The sequence below is a fragment of the Hipposideros armiger genome, unplaced genomic scaffold (genome assembly GCF_001890085.2).
Source record: "Hipposideros armiger isolate ML-2016 unplaced genomic scaffold, ASM189008v1 scaffold_692, whole genome shotgun sequence".
NCBI classification, from domain to species: Eukaryota; Metazoa; Chordata; class Mammalia; order Chiroptera; family Hipposideridae; genus Hipposideros; species Hipposideros armiger.
In genome coordinates, this window is record NW_017732042.1 from 584280 (window position 1) to 609816 (window position 25537).

Consider the following 25537-nt stretch of genomic DNA (forward strand, 5'->3'; position numbering starts at 1 on the left):
CTTGGAGCACTCATCAAGCAAAATAAACATTTAGAGCCTGAGTCTTTTGGCACATTTATATCAAACACTGTCCCTACGATGTAATGAACATCACTCTGAGGGAGCTTATCACTTTCAGAGCTTCATTCATTCATTCCATTCACTCATCGGTTTCATTCATTTATTCATAAATATTTGTTGAGTGCCTACTATGTACCCAGTACTGTTCTAGGCGCTGAGGATAAAAAGATACATACAGCACAGATGTCACTCCAGAAACAGACTTGAAGTCTAGGGTAGTATTGTCCAATACAAGTATAATAGAAGCCAAGTGTGCAGTTTTATACTCTCTAGTCGCCACATTTTCAAAAAGGTAAAAACAAACAAGTTGAAATTAATTTCAATGGTATATCTTTATTTAACCCAACATATCCAAAATAATCACTTCAACATATAATCAATGTAAATATATTATTAATGAGATATTTTGCAGGCTTTTTTTCTTTTTTTTTTTACCGTAACTCAGCTTTGAAATCGGTGTATATTTTACACTTACAGCATATCTCAATTCAGGTTAGCCACATTTCAAGAACTCAAGAGCCACACATGTGGCTAGTGATAACAGCAGTTGCCAGCACAGGGCTAGGGAAAAAGACAGATAACAGTCAAGGGGATTTTCAAAACAATACAGTTAATGCAGTGGTAGAGATATATTCGGACTCACCCAACTGCCAGTTAGGACTTGAACCTCCAGGGACCTTCCAATCCCAAAGACTTTGTTCCTTTAGCGGCACATTAGAGACTCTGCCCCATTTCAAACAATGGATTCTTGGGTAGTCTCAACCAACCAAACTTAAAATATCCAAAACAAAACTCATTTTTTAATTTCAAATACTGCCTCCCCCACCTCATTATCTATTTCAGTTGATGGCACCATTATCTACCTGCACACTCAAGTCATCCTCATTTCAGCTTTAGGTAAATGAGCATTGTATCTGGAAGGTCACCTAAAATCGAAATGCTTGTCCAAAAACGCACCTTCCTCTCCACTCCAACAAACTGAGCTTGTTCAGGCCACTTTCATCTCTCACAAGAACCTTCCCCACCCCCAGCTCTGTTGAGATATAATTGACATACATCATTTGCGTAAGCTTAAGCTGTACAACATAATGGTTTTACTTAAATAATTGTGCAGACTACCACAATAAGTTTAATTAGCATCCATCATCTCATATAGATTCAATAAAAAAAATTTTTTTCCTTAAAATTATGGACCACTTCATGAATTTGCGTGGCATCCTTGGCAGAGGCCATGCTAATCTTCTATTGTTCCAATGTTAGTATACATGCTGCCAAAGCCAGCACCACGATTCTTTTAATTGGTTCCCTTACCTCAGTCTCTCCTCTACTCAGCTTCAACAGTAGTTACTACTTCATAAGGCCCTATATGGCTCTCCATCCCCTACATAATAAGGTCAAGCTTTTTCACATAGCACAGAACTCCCTCTGGGATCTCATCTTTGCTTACCTGACAACGCCCTATTGTTTGCTGCTCCTGGACCCTAAACACGTTCACCTAACCTTCTCTGAGCCTGCTATGCTACTGTTCTGTAAAAACAGCCATCCTAATCTCTCAAAAAGTTGACCTGAGGTTTAAAAGAGATAGACTTTAAATAATACACCATCCAGGGCTAACTCTCCCCATCACTCCTTCACACTTTATATCTATCGAGTGCCTCTTTTCAATTCAATAATATTTATTGAATACTTGAGATGTGCCAGGCACTGTGTGGGACACAAGAAAAGTGGGTTAAATGACGTGATCCTTGCCTTCCCCAAGGTCATCACAAAGTAGTTTCTCAACTACTACCTTCATCCTTTAAGGACTAGATAATCTCTACTAACATTAAGAGCAAATCAGGCAGTCCTGGGAAGTTTCAGCCCGGCTGCGCCGCTGGGCCGCCCCCACGCCCCCACACCTCCGCTTTCCCCAGCAGCCACCGCAGATCAGGAAGCATCCCCAGCCCCAACACCAAGCCCAGGGCCTCACTACTTCGAACCGGACCAAGGCCCACGTGGCAGGCGGGGAGGGCGGGGTGTGGCGGACAGGAGGTGGGTGGCGGAGGGGAGGAGGGGAGGAGGGGCGGGGGTGGAGGGGACACGTGGCCTAGCTACGGCTGGGACCTTTGCGCCTGCGCGCTGCGGCCCGCTCAAGGACCCGGATTTAAAGAGACAGGCGCTACAACCATCGTGGCTGAGTGCGGCCTGTGGTCGCCGGGTCCGAGGCCTGCTGTGTGCGCCGAAACCGGGAAGGCAGGTGAGCGGCGGCGCGGCGGGGCCGGGCAGTGGGGAGGGAGGCAGCCCGGCACTCGGCGCGGCCGGGGAGCGAGCTCCCTCGGCTCCTCCCCCGCCTGCGGAGCCCGGGGCACACCCTCTGTGACGTGGTGGCCCCCCGGGAGTCCATGGGGGTTGGCTCGCGGCTGCCCGGGGGCCCCCGCGGGTCCACGCCAGGGAGGGTGGCTTCGCGGGGTCTGCTCTGGCACCGGCCAGGTCTGCACACTAGAGCCTTTCTCTTCCCGCCGCGTCCCCTTCCCCATCCCCGGGCTATGTCCTTGGTCCCCAGCCGGCCAGAGCCGGGGGATACGCTTCCACACCTCCTCCCCGGGCGTTCCCGGGGTCCGTACCTGGCTAGTAGCCCCTGCCCACTGTCCCGAAAGCATCGCAGGAAGGCCCTCCAGGAAAAGCGGCTGCAGGGCTTTCACTTCCCGATCCGGTGCGGCTCACTGGCCCGTGGCGGCCGGGGCAGCGTTCAGGCCTCAATGGTTTCCTTCTCGACTCCTTTTGATGAAAGGCTGAGCAGCGGCCGTTGGGGACCCACAGACCGGTTTCCTCAAAGCAGCGTTGTGCTTCTTCGTGCCCCCGGTGCTTCCTGGGCCTCCGGCCCTGCAGAGGGTAGAACGCTGCGAGGTGCCCTGAAATTGGCTCCTTTCATTGTGGGGGTTGGGGTCTGCTTTATGCATCGTTCTTCTGTGGAAGATGTTGAAACTTATAATGTGCTCTGAGCCCCTCCTATGGGCCCTGCCATATACTTTCACATACTTCGCCTCTGTGGTTCTTAAACTTCTGGGGGTTATAGAGCCCTTTGTGAATGTCATTAAAATCATAGACCTTCTCTCCCCCAGAAAGGCACATTTATGAATGTGCACATTTTGTATACACTTCCAGGGAGTTCATAGTCCCTAAACTGTGCTGTTGTTACACTTGAGCTCCCATCCTGATTCCCTTCTACCTGCCTTCCTCTGCATCATGTTGCGCTCCAGTAAGTGAAGCCTGCTTTTCATTATACAACCCAATGGCAGTCTCACCAAAAAGCGGTGTGCAGGCCAAAATAATTTCCAGTATATTTAAAATCCGAACTATGAAGATACCTCAGAAAATACGAATCTAAGAAGGTGGGAGAGAGATACTATGCCTTTCCCATGGGATTGATTTATCAGTTCCTTTGATCCTTGCTGTCTAGTTCCCTCAGCATTCCAATGATTCAAGTTGCCGAAATAAAAACAGGCTGATTGCACACAGAGAGCCTCTGCTTAAAGGTTCACTGCGTCACTGATTATTATAATAAGAGCTCACATTTACTGGGCCTCTGCTGTGTACCCAGCTCTGTTCTGAGGGCTTTACTCTTAGAATGACAACCCCTTGAGTTAGGTACTCTTATTACCCACATTTTACAGTTGAGGAAATTGAGGAATGGAGGGGTTAAGTCACCCAAGGTTACACAGCTAACAGGCTAGGATTTGAACCCAAGCAGCCAGGTTCTAGGCTCCTTTTAATTGCTTCGCAAAACAGGGCTTTTGATTAAATTACAGATCTATATAGTAGCCTAATTAGTTTCTGAGGATGGCATATATGTTATACTTCACATTACAAACTTCGTGAATGTAATGTAATTTTTCTTGGTGATTAAAAAGAAACTTCAGGTCTTGTAATACTTAGGGGTCATCATTCACTATGAATATCAAGTATTGCTGATGGCTGAGGAAAGCTCTTATGTTATTTGGATTCTCTTGATTGTGATTTACTAGTACATTAGATAATTGAACACCCTTTTGTAAACTGAATTTTCCTGTATCGGAACTCTTCTTCATTCTGTAGGCATTAAATCTTTAATATTTTGGGAAGTCTTTGATTAGTCACCATAGGCTGTATTAGGACCTTGGCCTTTGAGTAAATTGGAAGCCTAGCCCCTCGTTTAAATTTCACTTTTTTCTGCCTCTCAGCCTTTCATGCAGCTCTATGACTTTGGCTTTCAAGATCCTCTTCTCACCAACCCTCCGTGCACTCAACCGAAAAGAACTGTGCCTATTCCGAAAACAACATCTCTGGCCAGACATAAAACATTTTAGCTGGTGGTCAGAAGCGGATCAGTTCCCTGGGTGCTGCCTCCTCCAGAAAAGAAAGACTGTTCTGTCATCCCAGGAAGACAATCTAAGACCACGTGCCACCTGCCTTATCTTCTTGCCAGGGTCGCATGTGGGACTCTGCAGTGGGCCCTGTGAGATGGCCGAGCAACGGTTCTGTGTGGACTATGCCAAGCGTGGCACAGCTGGCTGCAAAAAATGCAAGGAAAAGATTGTGAAGGGTGTATGCCGAATTGGTAAAGTGGTGCCCAATCCCTTCTCAGAGTCCGGGGGTGATATGAAAGAGTGGTACCACATTAAATGCATATTTGAGAAACTGGAGCGGGCCCGGGCCACCACAAAAAAAATTGAGGACCTCACAGAGTTGGAAGGTTGGGAAGAGCTAGAAGATAATGAGAAGGAACAGATAAGCCAGCACATTGCAGGTGGGGTAAAGAATAATGCTTTCTCATCTTACTGGTGCTATGAGAAAAAGTGATAAGGAGAGTAGGGTCCAGTTTTTTTCTGTTTCTTTTCTTGTGTTAACTTTTTATTTGGAAATCATTCCAAACTCACAGAAGAGTTGCAAGAATAAAAATAGTACAAAGAACACTTACATTCCCTTTACCCAGATGTACCTATTTTTTTACATTTTGTTTACATTTTGCTGTCTTTGTTTTATCATTTGTGTTCATGTATGCTCTTTCTATTACTGTCTCCTTACACATACACACATTTTTTTTCCTGAACCGTTTGAAAATAAGTTCTGTATATAATGGCCCTTTGCCTTTAAATACTTCCGTGTATATATCTTGAGAATAGGAATATTCCCTTACATGACCATAATACAGCTAACAACTTCAGTAAATTTATCCTTAATATAATACTTTACCATCTGTATTCCAGTTTTGTTAACTGAGAAAATGATATCTTTTATAGCCTCCAGTATAGAATTCCAATCTAAGAGCAGGTATGGCATTTAGTGGTCATGTCTCTTTGGCCTCCTTTCATCTGGAACATGTCCATAGCCTTTCTTTAATGACATTGACATTTTTGAAGACGAGGGTACTGTACCTACCACCACCTCCTTTTATCTATCAATTTATTATCTGAATGGACTCATAGATTACTTCTTTTTCCTGGGGGCTTATAATTTTACTGTCTTTATTAATTTGGTACTTTATTGCCCCATATTTGGCCTGTTGGGAGTCCCTCTGAGCTGGTCTCTGTGTCCTGGATGCCCTCATCATTTAAAAAAGAAATGTTGTCAAGTACTCCTTTACTCTCTGGCATAATAGTATGCTCTGAGGCTTACCCTGCCCTGGAATCAGCCACTTCTCGAAAAAGTCCTGCTTCCTGTTAGTGGGCAGTGGCATTAGAGACCAAATCTGGATGCTACCTGCCTTTGTTGCCATGAAGTGTCTGCTTTTAAGCCCTTTCAGCAGCTAGAACTAGAAAATATTTGTATGTATAGACACAAAAACACATATATACATACACAGATACATATATGCACACACGCATGCATATTTACATGTATGCATATTTTAGAAATCTTACACTGATACTTCCAAATCCAGTTAGTCCTTTATGACCACAGTGTCCTCATCTTTAGAGTAATTTTCATATATTCATATTTTCAATGAACTATAGTTCTTGTCACTATAGGGGGACTCTAATAACAGTGGCTCTAAAAATGGGCGTTTGTCCTTATTCTCTGAAAGGAAAAAAGATACCCAGCGGAGAAAACTACTTCTCATATAGTCCTTTCTCCTGGTCCCTATCCTACCCTACCCTGCCTGAGCCATTGGCCTCGGCCTTTGTTGCCACTTGACCCATCTCATTCAGAGGAAGGGAAATACAAGGTAGAATTAAGCTCATAGCTCACATAGCTCACATAGCTCAACTAACTCAGCAGCTCGAAGTTTTCCTGCCTGTGCCAAACAACGTACTGTGTTATCCATCTTCATTTTACTTTCTTGTGCATCTGTAAATTGGGGCTAATTCCATGGAGCTGAGGTTCTCAAGTTTTATCTATTGATAAAATGTGATTTCTGATCCCCCGCCCCAAATAATCTTGAGATGATTATATGTGAGATAGGGGTAGAGAGTGTTGGTGAACATTTAAGTGACTAATAGAAGTAAAGGGTACCTGGGTGTTTTGTCTCCAGAATCGCCCCACGCCCACCCCCACCCATACCTGTTATTACCCACTCAAAGGGACTGGCCAGCCAGCAGCCAGCCTCAGGATAATGCCCATGGCAGCCACTTACCAAGCACTGCTCTAAGAGCAGTTGATAGATCCTTTGGAAGCTTTCTCAGGGACCTTTCACTGAAGGATATTTTCCTTTCTTTTGGGGTCCCGCAGACCTGTCTTCTAAAGCAGCAAGCACACCAAAGAAGAAAGCTGTTGTTCAGGCTAAGCTGACAGCCACTGGCCAGGTGACATCTCCCGTGAAAGGTGCTTCATTTGTCACCAATACCAATCCCCGGAAATTTTCTGGCTTTTCAGGTAAGATAGGTTTGGGCTCCTGTGGCTCTTATGGTCCCTCCTCTTAATTTGGTAGCCTATTTGGGACTCTAGCTAAGAGTGACAATTCTGTGCTATCTAGTCTCATGAATAATTTGCTTCCATCTGAGCAGAGACAGATAATGGCTAGTTCTCAACTTTACACCTGTGTGGCATTTCTTTATACACATTAATCTCTATTGCAGCAAAAAGATGTTCATTTTGTCGAGACTTTTCCCCTTGAAGTAGTTACCTGAGTCAGATTATTATTATAACCTGCTCTTTTATGTCCTTGTTTTTAGATAATGAAAGAATTTTGAGAAAACTGCATCCCTAAACTTGCCCATATAGAGTTGAAAGTATGGAAGAAGGCAGATGTCATGCATGCCCTATGTAACAGATAGCGTTGGGCTAGAGCTTTTACTTATGCAGTTTCGTTTGTTCTTTAGTTAACCTTCGGAAGCACTGTCATTAGGTCCATTTTCTGAATGAGAAAGCTGATGTTCAGGTTCATTATGAATTAGTATTTACAATGAAGTCTGTTTAACTCCAACACCCGTGCTCTTGCCCTATATCCTGTTGTGTCTTTTATTTGGAAACATTTTGCAACTGACTCAGGTAAGGAAAATGAAGCCAAAACACAGGGACTCAGAAGTTGTTTGGGGGCCGGCCGAGTGGCTCAGTTGGTTAAGAGCTCGCTCAAGAGTTTGAGCTCTGAGCAACAGCATTTCGAGTCCCGGCCCGAGCTGAGCAGCCACTGAGCTGCCAACAGGTGGCAGGATGGCTCAGCTGAAAAAAAAAAAATTACCAGAAGTTGTTTGGGGTGGTAGCTTTATGTGAGTGACAGAAGCCTAGACTTAAGGTCAGAAGACTTGGGTCCTGGTTCCAGCACTGTCACCTGACAGCTTGCTCAGGGGAGAGGTCACTTCCCCTCTGAGCCTCTGTGGCCTCATCTGTAAGTGGGAATGGCAGCACCTACCTCGTTCACTCCACAGTATTCTCATGAGGACTGAAGGAGATCAGGTTGTAAAAATGCTGCCTGACTCTGGAATTTTTATTTTAAAACTCTGAGGTTGGTTATTTTGTTTAATAGTCGGCTGAAAATAGAAATACAGAAGAGTCCAGGTGACAATAAGGACATATTTTTGGAAGGACCCTGGTCCCGAGGATGGAATTCGGGAGAAGTTGAGGGAAGTGGTGTTCTGGTTCTTGAAACCTGCTGAACATCAATGCTTTGGAGAGTCTGTCCCCTAAAATCCTTTAGACTCCGCGTCAGAGATGAGGATGCGTTCCTAATTCACATAGCCCAGACGAGAAGAAGCTTACATCAGCAGCGCACTTGCCAATGGCTCTGCTGCAAGCTTGCAGCATGAAAGTGATTTCGTAAATGGTCACAAGGACGTAAGAGGGTATCACTCAAGAATTGTACATTTATTTGGGGATGTCTGGCGAAAAGACCTGCTCATTGACTTTTTATTTTGACAGTAGGAAAGTGGTGGGGGGGGGAGTGGTGAGGGGCTGGGAATGTTTCTCTTCTCGGGCCTTGGGCTCATCAGTAAGAGGCGATCGAGCTAGATAACTTTTAAGGCTTCTTCCAGCTCTGACAGTCCGCAGTAGCACTGGTTTCACATTGACTTACATGCCCCTTGATCTCTCCCCCTTCCTCACCCCTGCTTGTTGGGGTCAGCTTTCCAACTGCTCTGAGATCCTCCTGGCCACTCCTGGCATGAAGGTGGCCTTTGTTCTTCTGTGAAGCGCTCATATAAAAGAGATGCACATCAGCTGGTTCTCCGCTTGGGTGTGCGGCCACTGTTTCTTCACCATTCGTAGCTGTGAGATTTGGGTAAATTATTTGACCTCCATTTCTTTACCTGGAAGACAGGGGTAATGATATCCACCCCAAAAGGGCTATTTGGGGGGATTAAGTGAAACTACATATAAAGCACCAGGAGAGCGCCTGTTACTGTTGCTTCCTTCTCAGCAAGGCAAAATGAATCATCTCTGCCATTCCTCTCCTGTTCTTTCTCCAGCGGCCAAGCCCAACAACTCTGGGGAAGCCCACTCCAGCTCTACCCCTAAGACAAGTCTGTCCTCAAGCAAATGTGACCCCAAGCACAAGGATTGTCTGCTACGCGAATTCCGGAAGTTATGTACCATGGTGGCTGAAAATCCTAGCTACAACACAAAGACCCAGATCATCCAGGACTTCCTTCAGAAAGGCTCGGCAGGAGGTGGGGCCTAGAGCATCCAGGGTGGGCTTTTCCTCTAAAGAGCTCAGAGCCATTGCTGGCTTAATGGGCATGTGAACAGTACAGTTGCACGGGGCCCCTTATTTGGTTTAATGCTGTGATTGCCGGCTTGAAATTCTTTTTTTTATTAAAGGTTTTATTGGGGAATTGGGGGAGGGGAACAGACAAGTTGCTGTCCTTTTGTTCCTCAGTCTAGTTGTGGAGGACGTCGCTTCACTGGCGCATGTTGGTATTATCATTGCACTCTTCCTGAGTGAGGCAGTTGCTCGCCAGCCCACAGCAGCCCAGGAAAGCTCATGCCCACTGAGCTTTCACGGCCAGCCCCACTGCAGCCTATGCAGTTGCTGGCGACTCATAGCAGCCCAGCTCCAGGTCTAGCTGTTCACCATCTTAGCTGTAGAGGGCGCAGCATCACTGGCCTTCATGTGGGATCTGAACCGGGTTCCTGTTGCTCAGAGCTGGCATCCCAAGCCAACTCTTAACCAATGCGTCACTCGGCCAGCCCTTGAAATTCTTAATCATTTGGAACAAAGAGCCCCACATTTTCATTTTGTACTGGGCCTCCCCAGTCCTGCTTAGAGCACGTTGGCATCTTCCCCTGCCTTTATTCTACCCTCCAGGAGGCTGGAAGAATCTATCCCATCTGACCAGGAGGAAAATTCACTATCCTGCATGTTTGATCAGGATTTTGTGAATCACATGCACAGCTTGGAACAGAATCTTCCAACTCTGCTTCTTGTATTCATCTAACAAACCATCACTGAGCACCTATAATGTGCTCATCCCTGGGGACGCTGAAGTGACAGTCATGGCTCTGCCCTGCGGGAGTCCCGGGTGCTAAATTAGGGGAGCAGACACAGAAAACCGCCAGCCACCGAACACTGGCCTCTGCTGCTGTCAGGAGATGCACAGGGCACTGCAGTAGTACAGGCAGCAATGTAGACATCTCCCTCGGTTCCTTGAGTTTATGTATTTGTTTAAGCTCCATTTCTCAAGAAGCGTTCCTTTCTTCTGTCTCCAGATGGTTTTCACGGTGACGTGTACCTAACAGTAAAGCTGCTGCTGCCGGGTGTTATTAAGAGTGTTTACAACTTGAATGATAAGCAGATTGTGAAGCTTTTCAGCCGCATTTTTAACTGCAACCCAGATGAGATGGCACGAGACCTAGAGCAGGTCAGAGGAAGGGACGGGTAGGCGGCATTTCAGGTAGGGTTCTGCCAAGCCAAGCACCTGCACCCTTTTTTCTGGTTGGGGCACAGTACTGTTTTAGGAACCTGAAACCCCTTTGAGCAAGCTTCTGTTAGGAGAGGAGCTGAATGTGAGGCTACAGCTGGTAGTTTCGCAAGGTTCTGAGGACTGAAGTCATACTGCTGCTGAGCCCTGAAAGCCAAGCTCTCTGGGTCAGGATTTGAGACTTCCTGCTCTGTCTCCTGGGGCTCTCATTCTGGACCCTATTTTTTCTTGCTCCCCCCCCCCCCTATAATTTGGGCTTACCATTCCGCTTTGGTTTGACTCCAGCCTTAGCACTATGGAAAGTTTCTATCCAAGCACCCTGTTATCTGATGATCAGATCTGTCTCTTAATTCAAATTCTAACAGGAATCAAATTGGCTCAGCCCTGGATTAGTCCTTGTGTCACTTTTCAGCTAAGGCAGGTGGCCAGACCCTTTGGTAGATGGAAGTACCCTTTTCAAGAACTGTGGGCAGGATAGATTCTCTAAGACATGAGGTGGATATGTGTGATCTGGGGACAGGAGCGATGATTGAAATCTCTGATTCAAGTCCTAGGGATTTGGGGGACACACTTGGCCACTCTGGGGCTGTAGCAGTGGCATTTGGTTTTTGGAGACAGGGTGACGTATCAGAGACAATCAGAGTCTTCTTTGAGCAGAGCAAGTCTTTCCCCCCAGCTGCCAAAAGCCTCCTTACCATCCAGGAGGTGGATGAATTCCTCCTGCACCTCTCCAAGCTCACCAAGGAGGATGAGCAGCAGCAGGCCCTGCAGGACATCGCCTCCAGGTTGGGGAGCTGCCCGATGGGATGGGGATGGGCTTGGGGAGACGGAACCGCTAGGGAGGGAAGGTTTGGGGGTCCAGAGCTCTTCAAAGACCAAGCTGAATGTGCCTCATCTCCTAGGTGTACAGCCAATGACCTCAAGTGCATAATCAGGTTGATCAAACATGATCTGAAGATGAACTCGGGTGCAAAACATGTGTAAGTACCAGCTCCTCTGAGCTTTGTTGCCAGCGGGTGTCAGGTCTTTGGAGTCCCGATCTGCATTTCAATCCTGATTCTACCTTCTTCCTTCCTGTGGGACCTGTCACTTGACCTAGTTCAGACTCCATTTTCTAATGTAAAATGGAGATAACAGTACCCTTCTCACAAAGGATGGAATATGTTCAGTAAGCACAGTATGAGTCGCTTGCCTACTCCAGCACCCGCTTTGCTAGGGCAGCATCCACACAGCCACGGTACCTCCAAAGAGCTGAGTCGTCCACGAGCTTTTTCACCTGTGAAAGTCTTTAGACAATAGAACTTCACCCCTTCCCCTTATATTGGGACTCCTCCTCTCTATGAGGTCAGACTCCATCCAAAGCAATAAGGTCAAAGGCAGTGGTTTTTGTTTCTGTGCTCCTCTTCACGTTGGCAGGTTAGACGCCCTCGATCCCAATGCCTATGAAGCCTTCAAAGCCTCGCGCAACCTGCAGGACGTGGTGGAGCGGGTCCTCCGCAATGAGCAGGAGGTGGAGAAGGAGCCAGGCCGCAGGCGAACTCTAAGCGTGCAGGCCTCGCTCATGACCCCAGTGCAGCCCATGCTGGTAAGGATGCTGCTCTGGCCTTGGTCTCTACTGCTCCAAGTATCCTGTCCTCCTACGGGAGATTTGGGAGGGTATGAATGCTGACGGCCCTGGCAAGTTGATTGCAGGAGTTTGGGGAAGGAAGAATGGAGATGCAGAGGGGTGTTTCTCTGCGGGGAAGTACAGGCAAAGGAGAAGACGGCATGACCTAGGAAATAGCTGAACTCTAGGCCCAGCTCTGCCACCACGCAGCTATAGAATCTTAGATGACTTCCTCAGCCTCTCTTGATCTTTAGTTGACTAATGTGAATGACGTATGAAACCCTCTGAAGCATCTACGTAGAATGGTTTATCTATCTTCTTTCCTGAAGGGAAGTAGATGTGTAAGTAACTCCTGAGGTTCTGTGACCTGCTGCTCCCAAGTAGCTCTGAGAGCTGGTGACAGAGCCAGGCTTCCTATGACACAGTGACTCAGGACTCCTTTTTTTCTGGAAAGAGGAAACAAGGAATGAAGACCAGCTCTAACAGAGATCATCTTGGACCTATGCTGTTTCATGAGAAATGGGATTTCCTTTGTGGCATTGGTTTTCTTGTGCAACAGGGCCTCTAGGTATGCTGCCATGCCCACTGCCAGATCCTTCGGTTTGTTCCAGTGGTGTGCAGTGCTTTTTATGAAACTGTCGTGTGTTATACTGAAGCCTTGGTATAGGGTTTTATGTTTGGGATAGAGAAGCATTGTCTCCCTCCTGGGAATGTGGGACAGCCAGCACCAAGATAGTGAGATCTCCATACCAGGGACGGGACCCCCAGTCACCTGCAGTAGCGGCCTTCCTGACTTTTATTCTTCTGGAGTCTGTTCTACAACCTGTCATTTAAAGAGTGGCATGGGTTATATAGCTTAGTGGCTAACCACACTCTTTGGGGTTACTACTATGTAACCTCAAGTGAGTACTTCTTTGAATTTCAGTTTTCTTATCCATAAGATGAAAACAATAATATCTATCACATATCACATTGAGGATGAAATAAAATTATGTTTATGATCTGACACCTAAATACCCCCCAAATGGTAGCCACGATTGTTGGAGTCAGGATGGCACAGGTATGTGAATAAGCACTCCTGTGTCATGCCCTGTCCTCGGGCTCCCTGATCACTGCCACCCTGTCAGACTCACTGTCACCTGCACTCTTTAATCTTAACCTCTACGTATCTCCTGTGCCGAGATAACTGATATGTTTAATAATAAGCCAGAGGCCCTGCAAGATCCTAAATTATTGGGGGGAAAAAGTGAAATGCTGTTTCAGTGGGATTTTATTTGCTCTATAAGGAATTGCATTCATATTCCTCAAAGTGCAAGCTCCAAATACGACAGTGCCCAGCCTTTTCCATTCGCATCTGTTCAACGGCCTACCCTGAGGGTGTGCTCTGACACTTAGTCCCTGGGACCTGAGCTCGTGGGCTGTCCCTGCTGAGCAGCCCCTCAGTGGAAGAGCACCTGGAAGTCTCCAGGCTTTTCTTTCCCTGCCCCAAGGCCGAGGCCTGCAAGTCCATCGACTATGCAATGAAGAAGTGTCCTAACGGCATGTTCTCGGAGATCAAGTATGATGGGGAGCGAGTCCAGGTGCACAAGAGCGGGGACCACTTCAGCTACTTCAGCCGCAGCCTCAAGCCTGTCCTACCTCACAAGGTAAGGTCCTTCGTTTCCACCAGGACTGTCTTTGCCTTCTGCCTCTAAAAACCTCAGGGCTAGAGCTCCACAGCCATTCCAGCTCTAGTACACAACAGGTTTGTTTTATATTGGTTGAATGAATGAATGAATGAATTCATTTATTCATTTTTGGACTCATCTAATAACAAAGGGCTGCTCAGTAGGCACAGCCAAAGAGCCCAGACTTGGGTTAGTCAGCACAAAGCCCCAGGGGACAGTGATGCCACCCTGCCTGCAGTGATATTGGGACAGTGAGCTCATCTGAGAGTGACTTGTAATGCGTATCTTTTGTGTTTCCATTTCCTGTGTGCTACCCCCTGAGCTAAATTATGGCTCATGTGCAAAGGGCTGTTGGGCTGTCATTCATGAACTGGTTCAACAAATATTCATCAATTGCTTAGTCTGTGCTAGGCACTGTTCTAGGTAGTGAACGTACAGCAGTTAAAATACAAAAGCACCAGTTTTCTGGCCCTCCAGAAGCTTCCATTCTGATGTGAACACAATCCCATGGGAGACATCTAAGAGCCCAGACTCCTGCCCTTAGGGGGCATTAGGAACCTCATTCCTCAGCGCTTCTTAGCTTCCAGGGCCTCTGAGCTTTTAGGGGTACCTTCAGGGAACAGCAGGGAACCTACGGCTCCAGTGGCTTGTGAGTAGATGGACTTCCCGTCTTTGCTGCCCCTTCTTTCCTAGCTCAGGGCCCTGGGTGGGAAGGGGCGTGGCGTGTGGCCTTACCTCAGCCTGGCCTCCTTGCTGGAGCCTTGAACAATCAGGCCATTTGTTTCAGTGTTCAATGGAGAGCTAAGCACCGGCCTCCCTGTGCAGCGTTAGTGCAGGTGCACCGGCTCTGTGGTGCATGAAACTGCTGAGGCACTGCCCCTGGGGAGGTGGTTCAGGGGGCACCTCCTGTTACCCAGGAAGAGGTTTGAGCACAGCTTCCCAGAGTTAGAGCCCTTTCTCTGCTCTCCTTACCAAAGTTTCCTTCACCCGTCTCTCCTGTGCTTTTGCTTCTAAGGGGACTGAAGCGGAGGGGGATGGATGTGTAGGCCTTTCCTGTCCCTGCTCCCAGCATCACAGGTATATACGACCTGTGTGCCCTGCCCAGGGGAGCAAATGGACCACAGTCATGCTCTCTGGACCTCACTGCTGGCATCATGTAGCGGGGCCACCGTGGATGACAACGGGACCTCTCCCTGTCTGGAGCTGTCAAAGACAAGTCCTCTGCCTGTATCAGGAAAAATCCAATTCCAAACATCCTTTCTTACTCATTTTGAAGATGGCTATGGGGTCACAGCTCCCACTCAGAGAAGACCTGCCTCAGGTTTTCTTGCTGTTCCTAAGGGAGTTCATTTCTTCCTTTCCATCTTTTTTCAGTCTAGCCTGTTTTCCCCCAACCTCTGCCTGCCCACCTTTCCTCTCTCCTGTGTTGGCCTGCTCCCACATACAAGGTCTGACAATTAAGTTCACGAACCCATCCTAGAAAAAGTGCTACATACCTCATTGCTGAATATCACTATGGTCACCTTCGAAGGACTCCTCTTGGGAAACTATGCACCGATGCCAGTGCCTAGTCCACCCTTCAAAGCAAGTTTGGAACTCTTTTTCTGGAATGGCCATCAGAGCTGTCATCGTATTACCTTGATATCCTGAATGTCATCAAAATGTCTTCCTTTCAATATTTCCTTTATCTTCGCGTAAAGAAAGAAGTCATTGGGGGCCAGATCAGGTGAGTTAAGGAGGGTGTTCCAATACAGTTATTTGTTTACTGGCTAAAAACTCCCTCACAGGGCTGGCCGAGTGGCGCGTTGGTTAAGAACTGGCTTGGGATTCCAGAGGGCCCCAGTACGGATCCCACATATGAGGGCCAGTGACACTGCCCTCCACAGCTAAGATGCTGAACAACAGCCCGACCTGGAGCTGGGCTGCCGTGGGTCACCGGCGACAGCGTAGACTGTAGTCCCCTGCTGCAGTGGGCTACCGTATGTAGCCAGCAGCCAGCGTGAGCAGCCAGCAGCTGCCGTGAACGGCCGTCCAGAGGCCGGCGACTGATCTGCCTCACCCGGGAAGAGCGCAATGATGGTGCCAGCTTGGGTCAGTGAAGCAACATCCTCCACAACTAGACGAAGAACAAAACAACAGCAACTTGTCTGTTCCCCTTCCCCCGATTCCCCAATAAAAAAAATCTAAAAAAACCCCAAAACTCCCTCACAGACAGTGCTGTGTGAGCTAGTGCATTGTCATGATGCAAGAACCATGAATTGTTGGTGAAACGTTCAGGTCCTCTAACTTTTTCATGCAGCCTTTTCAGCACTTCCAAATAGTAAACTTGGTTAACTGTCCAGTTGATACAAATTCATAATGAATAATCCCTCTGATACCAAAAAAGGTTAGCAACATCGGTGCAACAAGTTCGCGAACCTAATTGTCCCACCTCGTATTCTTTTTTCTTCCTTTTTCCTGCAAACTGTCCTCTGCAGCTCACAGAAAGTGACTTAGCATGGGCCGACCTCTTCCTGGGTCTGGACAGAGGGCCTGAAACACACCCTATTCCTCTTGTCCAGGTGGCCGACAGGCCTAGGTCTACGTTTTGCACATTAGCTGGTTTCCATGTTGGTGTTCTGTATTCCTTCTGGGGCCTGGGTTTGGTGTTGTGTGGCTTGGCTTCAGGTCCCTGCTGCCCACTTCTCCCTCACCTGAGTGGTCCTCCTGCCTCCAGGTGGCCCACTTTAAGGACTACATCCCCCAAGCTTTCCCTGGGGGCCACAGCATGATCTTGGACTCCGAGGTGCTCCTGATTGACAATAAGACAGGCAAACCACTGCCCTTTGGGAGTCTGGGAGTGCACAAGGTACTGGCTCAGGGCAAACGTGAAGAATGAGTGTGCACGTGTGCATGTACGTGTGTGTGCTGTTGGTCTGGAAGGGGGAGGAATACATCACGTGCTTAGGGTCCGGCTTATTCATGTCTGGACGGTTCCTGAGTTTATGTGTTTTGGATTTTTTGCATAAAAAGGAGCTAGTATTGGGAACGAACTTATAATTGGGTTGGTTTCCATTCAGGACCATCTGCTGAGTGCCTTTATGGCCAGGGGCTTCAAAACACAAGCAGGACTTTTCTACTAGGGGCTTCAGAGGGTCTCCAGAAGTGGACTAGGACTACCCCCTTTTTCATGCCCTCTTATTTTTGTCCTGCATGTACCTACCACCTCATTTTCCCTTACAGAAAGCTGCCTTCCAGGATGCTAATGTCTGCCTGTTTGTTTTTGATTGTATCTACTTCAATGATGTCAGCTTAATGGACAGGTGAGGAATCTATTTTCAGTTTCTAGGGGGGGCGATGGAGGGTTCAGATTGGAAAGGAGGGAGGGGAAGGGGCTGCAGCATGTACCTCTGTGCCCAGGAGCTGGGCAGGGCCGGGGCTGCAGCAGGAGAGAGCCCAGAGGTAGCACATGTGTTACCTAGTCAGCTCCCCATTCAGTGTCAGGAAGAGCAGATGTGTTGACTTGTCTCACCTCTGACAGCTTAAGTCACAGAGGAAACCAATCCTCCACCCTGTTTCTCTGCTATAGTGAAGTGGACTGTTGATAAGAAATAGACTGTGAACACAGTAGGGTTTCAGTTTATTTGTATAGTAGCACCCACGGGGACGTAAGGCAGATGGTTTTCAGCTCACAGGTTTTGTTTTTGGAAGAGGCCAACAACAGGAAGCTCATTATAGGGGGGCTGTGGGTGGGGCCATCTTAGGGAGAACTGGCAGTCCCGACTTAGCTGCCTCCAAATTCTTAAGCCCAAGAGAGCAGCGCTGGACCCTCTCCCGCTTAGAAAGCATCTCGGCTGCCACCCCTCCCACAATGGCCCGCATCCTTGAGTGTGGAAGGGGAAGGAAGTAGAAGGGAGCAAGAACTGTTGCGGGTCGGAGTTGGGGTTTGGCCTTCAGGTCCTGAGGCCTGTCAGCCTGCTGACCCAAGAACCAGCCAGCCTTGGGCCTGGGCAAGGGCAGGGTGCCGGGGACAAAACACGAGAGTCAGGCTCATTTTTCAAGTGGGACCAGAACTCATAGAATCTGTCGGGGCAAGAGGCCAGTTCTCCCGTGACTCGATGAAGCAGAAACGGGAACTACAACGATGAAGTGACTCTCCCTCAGCTCACAGTCGTCTGTCTTTGGTCATGACGAAGCCCTTGCCAGGCAGAACTGTTAGACACGCGTGCTGTAAGCCACTGCAGACCCTCATGAAGCAGTTTATCACTGGTCCTGTCCCTCCTTCGAACTCCTGAGGGGGATGGGAGGATCCTGGCCTGACCTCAGCTCTCCTGTCCCCCTTAGGCCTCTGTGTGAGCGGCGGAAGTTTCTTCACGATAACATGGTTGAAATTCCCAACCGGATCATGTTCTCAGAAATGAAGCGAGTCTCGGTGAGTGAAGGCCCCTCCCTGGGCAGCGTCCTAGTGGTTTGAAAGCAGGGTAGAGAACCCTTGGGGTCAGATGTGACTGGGAGTATGAGTCTTAATTATTTTCTATGGGGCTGCTGATGTATGTTGCCTACTAGTCTCCGCCTAGGAAGCCAGGGCATGAAACACCCTCGGTGGGGTCCCTGTGTCTCAAAGCCACAGCAGCGCTCTGGTTGGAAGTGTCCCTGCTTTGCAAGCCCTTTGTTCCCTGTATTCAAGTTGGGGTGTTTCCATTGGGCACTTTACTAGGGTGCCAAAAGGAAACACCTCATGTCACTCCCGCAGCCCCCCCTCAATTCTCACACTCTCTTCTCAACTTCTCTCCCGTTACCCCTCAGAGAGCTTCTGATTTGGTCGACATGATAAACCGGGTGATCCGAGAGGGCCTGGAAGGGCTGGTGCTGAAGGACGCGAAGGTGAGATGGCGCCATCCGTGGCTTTCTCCTGTAGGCTAAGCCCGCCCCGCTGAGCCTCCCCAGCCCTGGCCAGGAGGTGGCAGTGGCAACCTGAGGTGCTCGTGTGGGCGCTGAGCGGGCCTCTCTCCAGGGTTTGGACAGCTCTGTTCTGCATCTCGAGAATGGGTTGCTGTCCGTCTCCTGTAGTGCGTGAAGCCTAAGGGCTCTTCTCCGCAGTGGGATGGGCACTGTGACAGATGGGACAGGCTGCGTGAAGAGGTAAATCCCATCCTCACGGGGTTTCCATCCAGATCGTCGTCTCTCTCTTGCTTCCCTTCAGGGTACATATGAGCCTGGAAAGCGACACTGGCTGAAAGTGAAGAAAGACTATTTGAACGAGGGGGCAATGGCTGACACAGCTGACCTGGTGGTCCTTGGGGCCTTCTATGGGCAAGGGAGCAAAGGTCAGGGTGGCCTCTGGCCCCTGGGATGCTACTTCTTTGAAAGGCACCGCTCAAGGTAGAGGCTGGCCATTTTACGGGCTTGATGTGCCAGCAGGGCTAGTCCTGAGCCCCAGCCTGGCCCATGTCACCTCAGGCAGCCGTATCTGAGAGAACAGACTTGGGCAGGGAGAGGTCAGTCAAGAATACCCTGTGCCGGCCCAGCACAGAGAAGCGCACCACCAACTATTTCTCCGGCCTGGCAGCCTTCTCCTCAGGGCAAGTCTGTTTCCTGACTAGAGGGAAAGCTAAGGTGTGAGGAACTAGTACTTTTAGGCAATCTACTATGTGCCTGGCACTGTTCAATTCCTTTTACTCCTCACCGGAGCCCAACAAGTTCTGTGTGACTAGCCCTAATTTACTGCAGAGGAAATTAGGGCTCACAAAGCGTAAACATATAAAGCTAGTGAGATGTGGGTCTAAGAGGTGAACTCCGGCACTCAGACGCCAAGGCCCGGGCCCTCTCCTCTCCAACAGGCTGCCTCTTACGGGGTGCGTGGGGCTGGCAGAGAAGGCTCCTTCCACCTACCACTTAGCTCCCCCCACCCCACCCCAGGTGGCATGATGTCCATCTTCCTCATGGGCTGCTACGACCCAAACAGCCAGAAGTGGTGCACAGTCACCAAGTGTTCAGGAGGCCATGATGACGCCACGCTTGCCCGCTTACAAAAGGAGCTGGACATGGTGAAGATCAGCAAGGTGAGGAAGGGGCCTGGGTGGCCTCGGCCTCCGGATGGGCCATCATTACTGAGACGGCTGGACTTTGCGGGTCGCAGGGATCACTTACGTGCTGCTGCGTGGCCATGGGGCAGTATACATAGGCCTTCAAAGTCTGAGTGCCTACTTTGTGGGGACTGGGCCGCATGCCCTCAAGCCATACCCTCTCTGGGCAGGGAAGATCCCATGGGCTGAGGGTCAGCCCATGGCCAAAAGGGAATAGCCAAGGACAGTATCTTTTTTCCCTCCAGGATCCCAGCAAGATACCCAGCTGGCTGAAAATCAACAAGATCTACTATCCTGACTTCATCGTCCCAGACCCAAAGGTATCAACCTAGTGGCCTAGAGTCCTCCAGCTCACAGAATGAACTTGTACACTCTCTAGTGCCAGAGATGCCATCTCAGCCTGACAGTCCCCCCAGGGACAGCGATCTGGACTGTTCAGTCAAGTGGCAGGCATGGGGATGGCCAGTTAACACTGAGGAATCGTCCTCAATAGCGAAGGAAAGACACTACCCACCCCCCTAGTCCCAGAGCGTCAGCCCTAGAAGTGACCGGGCCAATCCCTTCTTGCACTGACAGAGAAACTGAGGCCCAAAGGAGAGAGAGGACTTTCCTATGGTCACATTGCATCAATAACGACAGTGGGACTTAAATCACCTCCCACCTGTTAAAACCTGCTTGGTTTTAACTGCTTTGTACTGCTTCTAGTTGGCTGGGAGATGTTTGCTTCTTAACCAGTGACCTGACTTCCTCCTGACAGAAAGCTGCAGTGTGGGAGATCACAGGGGCTGAATTCTCCAAATCCGAGGCTCACACAGCTGATGGCATCTCCATCCGATTCCCTCGCTGCACCCGAATCCGTGATGATAAGGACTGGAAATCTGCCACCAACCTCCCCCAACTCAAGGTGCCAGCTGCATGTGTGTCCCTTATCCCACTGTCCTGTCCCAACCTTGGAACCTTGGGCATCTGGCCTGTTCACATGTCCTGTCTTCTTTCCCCCGTTCCACTGAGCAGGGCAGAGAGGGCAAGTGGAAAGGGAGACAGAACTGCTGACCGGCCAGGAGCAGCCGCGACGGCTTGTGCTCTCACAGCATCCTGCTGAGGGCATGGCCCCAGGCTACAGCCTCTGTTATTGATGAGAACTGGGGAACAGAGAACTGGGATTTGTACCTGTTCCTCAAGGAAACAGCCAGTTTAGAAAAGCACCAAGGAAGCCAGCTGCTTTTCCCTGCTGGTTCTTTCTCCCGTTAGTTCCCCAGTCACATGCACCGAAAACACACCTGTACACAGACCGCCTCTGAAGCCAGTGGCTAGGAAGGGGCTACTACCTGCCATTGTCCCTCCCCGCTCCTCAGGAACTGTACCAGCTGTCCAAGGAGAGGGCAGACTTCACTGTAGTGGCCGGAGACGAGGGGAGCTCCACCACAGGGGGCAGCAGCGGAGAGAATGAGGGCTCCTCGGCGCCTGCTGTGTCTCACAAGGCCAGAGCCCCCCCTGAGCAGCCCTCTTCCAGTGCCAAGAAGGTCGGAGGGAAGCTGAGTAGCCCCCACAGCAAAGGCGGTAAGGAGAGGGAGGGAGCTGGGGTGATGACCAGCACAGGTGAGGGCGGGGTCCAAGGGCAGACTCAGTCTCCCTTTCCAGCTCTGAGCGTGGGAGTCTCTGTCCACTGCAGCTGACACTGACTGTGTTCTTGTGTGTCCAGCCATGGGGCAGAAGCCATTCTGCCCCGCACCCTCCATCTGTTCAGTGAACCTGATAGGACCCTGGGAAAGCCCATCCGATCTGGGGATGTTACCTCTGAGCGCCCCCATGCTCATAGCGGACCAAGGCCTGGCCCTCTCCCTGCTGCCCTAACTTCAGAGACCATTATCAGCTCCCTCTATGCTGTCCCTAGTTCTTATCCCCAGCTCTCTCCTGCAGGCCACAAGGTGATGACAAAGCCTTCCCCTGTGAAAGGGGGAGAGAAGCTGGCCATGAAGTCTTCCCCTGTGAAGGTGGGGATGAAGCGGAAGGCTCCTGATGATGAGACCCCGTGCCAAGCAAAAGTTAGGAGGGTAAGTAGAGCAGCGCGCATGGGGCTGGCCTGGCCCAGGGCCTCACGTTCCCAGCCGTCTGCACTTGAACTTTGAGATGAGCCACGATGTGTTCAGGACTAATGGCCAAAGCCCCTCCCCTCCCGCAGGTCCTGTGTCCTGGGCGGGGCTAGCAGTGCTGTGGCCCCACCTTGTGCCCTCTCATTGCCTTGCAGAGTGGGCTGGCCAGCAAGCTGAGAGCAAGGAGAGCCGTGCCTGCAGGCAGGAGATAGAACAGCCCAGCCTGGCCGAGGGATTGCAGGGACATTAAAGGGGAGAAAGCCCAGTCTGGGTGTGGGAGTGCAGCAGTGTGAGTTTGTGCTGGGGCGGGAGCAGAGCCAGCCAGCGAGGAGGGGAGAGGGCTCGCACTGCCTGGACAACATCCTCCCACCTGAGGAGCCTTTCCCCTTTGGCACTCCCGTCTTTGGTTGGAGGACAGCTACCAAGCACCTATTGAGGCCAGTGACTGGGCTCAACTCTGGGGGAGCTGGTGGCCCAAAGGTAGAGAGAGAAGTAAACAAGTGGTAACCATCCGGTGATTGCACCACCCACACCCCGCCAGCCAGGAGTAAGCACAGAAGCCTGCAGCTCAGGCCCCTCCCCGGGACCCAGCTCCGAGCCCCTGGCAGATCTAGAACCGTTCCCCTCTTTTCCTACCTGCAGCCCGTGCGTCCATGCACAGTAATGGGCTGTCCGTCGCTGGCTATTTGTACACCATGGGCTGCTCAATTGAGCGGTGTCACTGAGTGAGAGCCACCGGCCCTGCCCACAGCCACTGGGTGGTTCTTGGAGACTCGTACTTTTCCCTTCGCCCTCACTTTCCCCGAGGCAGGAATGGAGGGGAACATCAGTCCTGTGGAATCTGACGTGGCTGCAGGACGGGGGATTTGATGCCTGTGCCTTTTCTCCAGTAATCTCCTGCTGGTCTTTCCTGACCTCTAGGCTGCCTGTACCTGGCTTTTCCTAACCCCACTCTCTGGGCGGTGCTCATCTGGGTGGAGACCCATGTGCCCCCAGCACAGGAGCAGCCCCACCATGACCCCACCCTGACTCTCTGCGTTTGCAGGTGCTGCTGGACATCTTCACGGGGGTGCGGCTCTACCTGCCGCCCTCCACACCAGACTTCAGCCGTCTCAAACGCTACTTTGTAGCATTCGACGGGGACCTGGTACAGGAATTTGACATGGCCTCAGCCACACATGTGCTAGGTAGCAGGGCCAAGAACCCGGAGGCCCAGCAGGTGTCCCCAGAGTGGATTTGGGCATGTATCCAGAAAGGGAGACTGGTAGCTCCCTACTAGGACTGCTGCCTTCCCTACCATGGGCTCCGGCTGGGGCAGAGCAGAGGGGATAGACTTTCTTCTCCAAGCAGTGCGCCTTCCGAACCCCACCAACCGTGCATGGTCTCTCCCCAGTCAGGAGTCAGGTGCTACGGGCGCCACCATGAAGGCAACTCTCCCGCTCATTTACATAGATCTGGGTGCTGCTTTATCGTCTTTTTGTTTTCTTTAAAAACAAGCTTTTTTTCTTATAATAAATAAAATATCTGTGGTTTTCTCTGTCCTCCCACCCCCTGTAATTCCCCAGTGGCTAAGGACTGAAGCCACAGCAGGGCGCCTGCAGCTCCGGCCCCAGCTCATCCGAGTGGCCGCCTTCTCTCCCTGCGCCGCTTACTTCGGCTCATCGGTATTGCAGACTGCCCTCCCTCAATGCTGCTTCTACTTGGCAAAACTTGTATTCAGCCTGGCCCTTTTTTTGCCAGGAATGAAACCTCATTTGAAAGAAAACAAAATGAATTTTATGACTTGTCTGTGTTCTCCTATCACAGGGTGTGGGCCTGGTTTGAAGGGAGGGAACCAGGATCAGGTAGCAAAATGGAGCCTTTATGGAGAAAAGGGAGGTGGTTTGCGCTACTCCTCTGGGGGATGCAAGGCTCCAGGAGGATCTGCTCCCCCAAAAATCTGGAAATAAGACTGCTCTTGAAGATAAAGCCACCTGAGGGGTGGCCAGTTAGCTCAGGTTGTTAGAGCGCAGGCTTATAGCACCAAGGTTACCGGTTCGGTCCTCACATGGGCCACTGAGATGTGCCCTCTACAACTAGACTGAAAACAATTACTGGACTTGGAGCTGATGGGTCCTGGAAAAACACACTGTTCCTCAATAAAATTTCTTAAAAAAAAACAACACAAAAAACACCTGAGGACAATTCTGCAGCACAGCTTACTTAACAAGAAAGGTTCCTGATTTATTTGAATAAAAGGAAAACAATAGTGTGGACTAGTGCTGTGCTATTGAACAGAACTTTTTGCAGCAATGCAAACAGACTGTAAATCTTCACTGGCCAATATGAACTGGCCACATTGGGCTGTGGAGCACCTGAAATGTAGCTAACAACCGAGGAGCTGAAGATTTCATTCTAACTCAACTTGAAATGATCACAGGTGGCTACTGACTGCCACACTGGACAGAGTAGGTGTATGCGTAGACCTGATTCAAATCCAAGCCCTGAAATTTAATAGCTATAACCTTCTGCAAGTTTCTTAACAGCTGAGCCTCTAAGAGGAATGGGGATAGGAATTGCCCCTAAATCACAAGGTTGCTGTAAAGAGCAAATGGACTCAAGGTAGGTTCTGTAAAGCACTCACCACACACAGCCTGGCACAGAGTTGGGAAAATCAACATTAGCATGCATGTCCAGACCTACCCAGGAGAGGGGAGGCCTGGCTTCTAACCAGAACTGTCAGGCCACTTCCACAGCCTCCTGTGTGTGACAGCTCACGCTCTGGTCTGAATGCAGGCGCATCAGGTGGCCTCCTGATTAAACACTGGCTTCCGTGTCCTCCGATTGGCCTGCTCCTGAGGGTCAGGTCTCTTTTTTTCTTATATCAAAGTGGCAGGCTTGATAGCCATTCCCTGTGAGGTACGTTCCAGAGGTGGTCATATTCACCTGAGTGTCTGGGTCTGTAAGACTGATACCACTGCCTCCCTCCAGCTCTCTGATGTGCTCAACTCGGGTAATACACTGCCGGGAGGCTGCTGGCCAGTCAGCCTGGAGGCCAGCTTTAGCCTGACTGACTTGGGTTTCCACCTGCTGATTCCAATGTGCTGGGAGGAAGGGGCAAGACGGGAAGGTGCTGCCCTGCTGTCTCTAGCCCAGAACATTGGGTGGTTGTGAATTGGCACCGTTCAGTCTGGCTTCAGTACTGAGAATAAGACACTCTTTTTATTCTATCCTCTGCGAAGACAAAAGCTGCTGCTCCTCTGAGAACTGACCTACATAAATTCCCATCCCCCTCTCCAGCCTCCTCAGGCCAAGCAACTGGACAGGGAGGCAGAACAAGGCTCTCCCCTCAAGATTCTGCCAAAGGACACTGACCCAAGCCCACCTGCCCTCACTGGGCACTTAACTCACGGTGCACCCTCACAGCGAAGGGCCCTGCCTTGCCGGGCGTTATCTTCAACTCACTGATCACGGTGTTTTGCCTGTGTCCTTCTAGTCTTTCTGACGCGTGTTTTCCTTTGCTACTGAGATTGTACCGAATATACAATTTTTTGTATCCTTTCGTGTTATATTCACAGACCTTGAGGCTTTGTGTAGATGCTGCTGCTTAGCAGCAGAGAGAGGTCATCCTGGGCGCTCAACGAGTCATCTGCCTAGAACAATGAGGACAACGGCTGTGGCTCAGCCTCAGGCCTTTACGCACTTTGGACAAAATCCCCTCCTCTCCTCAGTCACAAGGCAGGGCTGCACATACTCC

General features: G+C 49.9%; 2 protein-coding genes across 5 annotated transcripts in view; one reads left to right on the forward strand and one right to left on the reverse strand.

Annotated features, from left to right (window-relative positions):
• The first annotated feature begins 2162 nt into the window (after window positions 1-2162).
• LIG3 (DNA ligase 3) lies at window positions 2163-23580 on the forward strand. 4 transcript variants are annotated; one of them, XM_019626859.1, is made up of 20 exons: window positions 2163-2296; window positions 4260-4825; window positions 6748-6891; window positions 8919-9119; window positions 10159-10310; window positions 10989-11155; window positions 11273-11350; window positions 11787-11955; window positions 13467-13622; window positions 16360-16491; window positions 16866-16945; window positions 17967-18054; window positions 18429-18506; window positions 18826-18949; window positions 19542-19684; window positions 19954-20028; window positions 20466-20612; window positions 21064-21268; window positions 21629-21762; window positions 22847-23580. In XM_019626859.1, exons 2-20 carry the CDS (start codon window positions 4276-4278, stop codon window positions 23078-23080), a joined length of 3057 nt encoding a protein of 1018 aa, XP_019482404.1. In that variant the 5' UTR covers window positions 2163-2296; window positions 4260-4275; the 3' UTR covers window positions 23081-23580. The 4 variants fall into 4 exon arrangements, with proteins under 4 accessions (XP_019482404.1, XP_019482407.1, XP_019482406.1 ...); XM_019626862.1 differs by having other exon boundaries at window positions 2164-2296; window positions 4260-4636; XM_019626861.1 differs by lacking the exon at window positions 2163-2296 and adding an exon at window positions 2428-2529.
• Window positions 18554-25537, reverse strand: part of RFFL (ring finger and FYVE like domain containing E3 ubiquitin protein ligase) — a 78479-nt gene continuing 71495 nt past the window's right edge. The window contains exon 8 of the mRNA XM_019626864.1: window positions 18554-18855. The gene's annotated coding sequence lies outside the window, so the exon portion shown is untranslated. The remainder of the gene's footprint in view (window positions 18856-25537) is intronic.

Excerpts from the sequence above, each read along its gene's own strand:
- LIG3 (XM_019626859.1), top strand. The coding sequence starts at position 4,276 with ATGACTTTGGCTTTCAAGATCCTCTTCTCACCAACCCTCCGTGCACTC. Across the intron at positions 16,946-17,966 it reads GATGTCAGCTTAATGGACAG|GCCTCTGTGTGAGCGGCGGA; the intron begins GTGAGGAATCTA and ends TGTCCCCCTTAG. Across the intron at positions 19,685-19,953 it reads ACATGGTGAAGATCAGCAAG|GATCCCAGCAAGATACCCAG; the intron begins GTGAGGAAGGGG and ends TTTTCCCTCCAG.